Source organism: Psammomys obesus, unplaced genomic scaffold, assembly GCF_907164565.1.
Source record: "Psammomys obesus unplaced genomic scaffold, mPsaObe1.curated_primary_1811, whole genome shotgun sequence".
In the NCBI taxonomy this organism is placed as follows: domain Eukaryota; kingdom Metazoa; phylum Chordata; class Mammalia; order Rodentia; family Muridae; genus Psammomys; species Psammomys obesus.
The window spans coordinates 1211526-1217151 of record NW_026596129.1 but is presented as its reverse complement, the minus strand read 5'-3'; the positions used below and the strand labels follow the sequence as shown (position 1 = coordinate 1217151).

The 5626-nt window shown below is 42.8% G+C and overlaps 1 protein-coding gene across 1 annotated transcript in view; it reads right to left on the bottom strand.

The window, feature by feature from the left end:
- Positions 1–222: 222 nt before the first annotated feature.
- The window catches only part of LOC129665276 (X-linked lymphocyte-regulated protein 3A-like), a 15319-nt gene continuing 9915 nt past the window's right edge, over positions 223–5626 (bottom strand). The window contains exons 2-6 of the mRNA XM_055591821.1: positions 4963–5080; positions 4477–4576; positions 2627–2725; positions 367–462; positions 223–279 (exon numbers count right to left, since the gene is read on the bottom strand). Coding sequence (XP_055447796.1) covers positions 223–279; positions 367–462; positions 2627–2725; positions 4477–4576; positions 4963–5080 — 470 coding nt within the window. The remainder of the gene's footprint in view (positions 280–366; positions 463–2626; positions 2726–4476; positions 4577–4962; positions 5081–5626) is intronic.

Here is a 5626-nt window from a genome sequence, read left to right as displayed (position 1 = left end):
GAAGACACATGACATTAGGTAATGGACCAAATTTAATTGACAGACCTTGTAAATTTTGTCTGAAAATTACATTTTCATGAACTCACATCACATTACTCACATCTTTCTTATTTGGGAGGATTAATGAATTCTACTGGTTTGCAAATTCTACTAGCTGCAAATGTCACCTCAAGTAGCTTCACCCAGCTGATCTCCTCTCCCCTTGCTTTGTTCTTCAGAGTATTATGAGAGTAACACATCCAGGAGAGACAGTCGAGCAGCAATACTCTCTTGCTGGCGCTGTCAAGGGCAAGGACACATTAAATGGGTATGAAACAAACAGTGTTCAGACATTCTCATTTCCCCTGTGAAAGACTGGGTACTTACATTCACCGTCAGAAGTTTTATCTCCAAGGTGTCTATGAGAAGCCTCAGCTCTTCAGCCACGGAATTCCCCCCAGAGTACTTCAGCACCTCAAGTTTCTAAAGTGAAAAGACAAGTACAGAAATCAGCCCTGCTCACCTTGGCTTACAAATGCCATCCACAACATTTAAAAGGGAGGAAATGCAGTAAAAGAGATGGTTTTAATTACTCCAAAATAAGCATACACCCTGTAAAACATGAAGATCAAATTGTGAAAAAGACACTGACACTCCTCAACCCGCTGCTTAATGTTCAGATCACAAGGTATTACCTGTGGCTGTGGCTTAGGGGAAGGATGCTTGACTACCATGTTTAAGACCCTGGAACCCCTCACCCAACACAACAAAAAGAAAAGCAAATGAAGCCAAATGAAAGAGTGAGCACGAGGCATGAGCTCCTTTATTGCCACTCATCCACTTCCTTGTGAGATGGAGGAGTACTATGAACACTGCACATGATGAAATTAAAACTTAAAGTTTTGTCTACTCGCTGACCACCAGCACATACACACTTTGCCTGTTGCAGAAACAGTACACATTACATATAAACTCTTTTTACTTTAAATGCATTTTTAAAAATTTATTTTTATTTTATGTGCATTGGTGTTTAGTCTGCCGGTATGTCTATGTGAGGGTGTCAGCTCTGGGAGTTACAGACAGTTGTGAGCTGCCAAGTGGGTGCTGGGAATTGAACCTGGGTCCTCCAGAAGAGCAGTCAACGCTCTGAGCCATCTCTCCAGTCTCCTAAATGGTTTTGTTAAACACAGTAGAGAGATCCTAAAACTTTGCAGGACCTCTTCTACAGTCCGGTGATGCGGTGATCACAGAAACAGGAACAACACAGAGATCTTAAGGTTGGAATGGGCAAGCAAGTTTCTGGGCCACTGAGTTGTCAAAGGAATGATATTTCAGCAGGAACAGACACTGGAAGTGTGTGTGTGTGTGTGTGTGTGTGTGTGTGTGTGTGTGTGTGTGTTGTGTGTGTGTGTCAGATAGGTGTCTGTGTTGAAGGGGAAAATCATAAGGCAAGGGATGAATTCTTTCAACTAATTGTTTTGGGCCACCTTACTTATTCCGGACAAATAAAATTTAAACACCAACTTGAACAAGCCTATTCACATCAAGTCAAAACAATTAAATACAGAGAATGCTGTATTTAATTCTTTTGTAAATAGCTATAATACTATAGGTCAGCGTGCCTAGGAAGAATTAACAAAGACAGTCCTATTACAGAGGGTAATTCTCAATTCACAATTTCATAATCAGCCTTCTGTTTACCTTTTCACTGTGTGCTACATCTGGGAGCTGTCTCACTGTTGTAATTGGCCATATGAAGTCATGTTTCAGCCATGCAATGATACAAACTGAAAATGGACCGAGCAAGTAAAGAAAGTGCAGGTGCTATACATTTCTGTCCCTACTCTGCTTAGAAATGGATTACGGGGTCTGGGAAGACAGCTTCAGTGGACAGGGAGCTTGCTCCACAAGCATAAAAAGCCAACTTCAGCTCTCCAGCACACATGTTAAAACCCACGCATGGTGACACATCAACCGGGGGCAGGACAGGCAGAGCCTTAGGATCTGGAGAACAGCCAACCTAGCCATAGTGGCAAGTTCCAGGTCCACTACCCATCTTGTTCCGAAAAGGTAGGATGGAGCCAGGCATGACTTTTAATCTCAGCACTTGGGAGGTGGAGGCAGACAGGTGGATCCCTGTGAGGGTGAGTCCAGCCTGGTCTACATAGTGAGTTCCAGGACAGCCAGGGCTACATAGTGAGAAAAAGGCAAGAAAGACAAAGGGGGGAAAAAAGAGATATGGTAAACAGTGACTGAAGGTACCCACAGTTGACTTCTGGCCTCCACACACACATGCACAGACAGGTACACATATGTATGCATGTGTGCAGATACTTACCCAAAGGAGAATGCATTGTGAGACAAGATGGGACTCTCTGAAAAGCATTAATGCCCTGTACAATATCAACAACTCTGGATGAAATTACCAAGGCACCAATCCCTGCTTTGAGTGCGTCTCCTAACCGTGAGTGAATCCTAAAATTAAACACTCATTTTCTACTTAGGTTTACATGGAACATGGAGCATGGGGAAAATGCTGGAAGGTGTTTCCAGGTAACTTTCCAAAGGTGTTAACCAAGCCACAGAAAGAAGGCCAGAATATCAGTGTTCCCCAGTACAGGTTGCTTTGTCAGGACGTACAACACACCTCCAAGTACTGTTCACAGAGTGATTTAAATTCTTCCATTCTCTCCTTCTGAAGAACCAGAGACTGAAGGACAAACATCCGATGCTCCGTAAATATACTCTACAGACAAAGACAGTAAAAGTCATAAGAACAATTCAAGGGAAACCACAGGGCTTACAGAAACACAATTCTGTATTATATTTGTGCAAAACCGATGGGATGAAATAACTGTAATATTTTTTCCAATTAACACAATGACTGCATTCATAGGAGTTACCTGATAATACAAAATAACAAAACCTATTCAACAGTGTTCCTACTTAACAGTATTCAAAACATTCCTGTTCCTGAACACTTGAAAACCTTCCCAGTAGAAGCCTCCAACTCTGGTGAACTCTCTGCATTAAAAGAAGTTGCCTTGAGTTGTCCCCATGATTTGTCATTGCCCCACAGAGGAGCCCACTCCATTTTCTCCTTTCCATTAAGACTGGAGCCAACAACAGTTCCATGCTTAACAGGAATGGATTCTATAAGACCTACTTCAGATGCTCTCCTGGACCAATATCAGAATACACATCTAAAAGAAATTTTTGAAACAATTTGGTGAGATGGGGCCTTTAGGTATATCTCCTGCCTCCACCGGTAAACTGAGGCACAGAGGTCAACTGCTTTCCTGAGTTAGCATAACTGGCAAGTAACTGGATAATGACTGCCTTCCAATCAATGGCATGCCAGAGGCCATGCTTTGAATCACTGGACAGAACAGGGCCTCCATCTACCCCAGTACTCCAGCCTCTGCTTCCCCACTTTTGGAAATCAGAATCTTCAGGAGGGCAGCTCCATCCTCTAGCAGGAAGTTTGAGGCTCCAAATTCCTCACTGTTCAGAGTCCAGTACCTGTCCCCCAACCTTATTCTCCTCTCCAGGTTAAAGGCCAGTCAGTCATCATCAAGTGTCCATAGTGGCATCAGGCCTTTTCATGTTTTCCTCTGGGACTGGGCTGGTCTGAACTTCAACCACTGAAAGCTAAGCCTCCATCTGCTCTGCCGTAGCCACACTGACCGCTCCCATGCTACATCCCTGATCACTGTGTCAGAAGTCTAGATTAGGCCTCCTGCTCCTTGGTGTCCTCACATCATGCATCATGAAGAAGTCCCTCTCAGGATACCATCCTATACCTTCTCCTGCACTTTCCAGGAAGTGCCTACTCAGCCCCTGACTCCTCCCCCATGCTGGCTCCTAACCCACCACTGACCTTGTCTTCTCTCTATTGTGGACATTTTTGTTTATGATATGTAAACATGTTTTTGTTATAATCCCAAGTGGGGGATTTTGGTTTGTTCACAGATGTCAGTTGTCTTGAGCAGAGCGTAAGTCTTTGCCAGCTGGAATGAGTTGAATTCTGAGTATGTTGAGGGTTATAAATATGATATCCCTGAGGAAGAAGGCATGATTGCCTGGAGGAGATGGAGGACTGCTTGCTGTTCTTGTTGGCTTGCTGGCTACCTGGACATCTGGATTTCCTGATGACTGATATTGGTATTGCCCCCAAAGAAATCCTATGACCATACCCAGCAGGAGGAAGTAAAGCGGGCCATGTCCCCTTTGCCTTACAACGTCCTTTTCCCCTACCTGCGAATGGGGTTTGGAAGGAAGGAATAAGCTTTAAGGAACACCTAAATAAAGTAGCATTTGAAAAACCAGCACTTATATCTGTCCACAGAAAAGGAAGCAAGCCATGGAGAGAGACAGTATGGCGAGTCTTTCCTCATCACATCCACCACCCTCCTTAATCTGGTGTCCTGTCTCTCTACCTCCTGACTTTCTGATGCTGACACAATGGACTTCTTCAAAGCTAAGCCTGATACTCACAGAGAGCTTTTCCGCCTGTTTCTTGACTTGATCTGCATCCATGTTTAACTTGCTATTCAAATTCATAATCTGAAGAGAATATTCTTCATAAAGTTTCTGCCTGTAAAAGATAACAGTGTATAGTGTTTGTGAGATTCCTTCACAACATGAAGAGAGTGCATTCAAAGCATGACTTACTTGCCCTCACTAACTCCTTCGATGGAGGAATGGGGAAAGGGCATCTAAAACATCCTGACAGGGAAAAGGAACGTGATGTGCATTATGTGGTCTTACACTAACAATATCTCTTCCTCCTTGGTTGAGAGAGAAGTCACTTCATAGCTCTTAGAGCTAGAAAACTTGGGAAGAAGAACTATTGTTTTACTAACATTCCATGCAGTGCTTCTATCCAGTGGGGTTCATGGCTATTCCTCACCCTCTTGCCATTTTTACTTACTAATCAACTATCATCGGGTCTGGGATCAAAGCCCCAACAAACAACCTTACCTTTGTTCATACTGGAGTCTTAGAATATCCTCAACTTTCTGCTGCATGGTTTGGAAAGACTTGGTGATGATTGTTCTGAATCTATCTCTGTTTTCCTTGAGAATGTTCTTAATGGGTCCTGTATTGAAAAACAATCTCGTAAGCATGACCATAAAGTTCCCTGAATGGTGCTGGGAAGACACTTGTTCTCAGTAGATGGAAATAATCTGCCAATGGAAAGATTACCTGCCCCTGTCTTTCAATCAAGAATTTCAGTGGTTATGACCTTAATGTGAAATTGGATAGCTGGACTTTAGTGTCTATGTATTATATAGCAAACACAGTGGAGGCGACTTAACAAAAAGGTGTCAAGTCCCTGTGTAACTTCTTAGTGAGATGTCACTTATAAAGTATAAATTTAATGCACTAGGTAGGCTTCAGTTCAAGGACATGTTCAGAGGGACTGCTTGGCTGCTTTATGCAAAACACAAAAGTAGTCCATTTACAAATTCTCCAAAGGGACAGAGGTTACTGCACAGTGAGATGAAAATACTGTAATTATTGTAGCCATTTAGGCTTTTAAAGGAATTTGATAAGATAGAGATCCTGAATAATTTAAAGGGAAAAAAGACATTGATTCATGTGAAAGTCTGTTGTATTGGGCACAGAACCTTAGAGCCCTGAG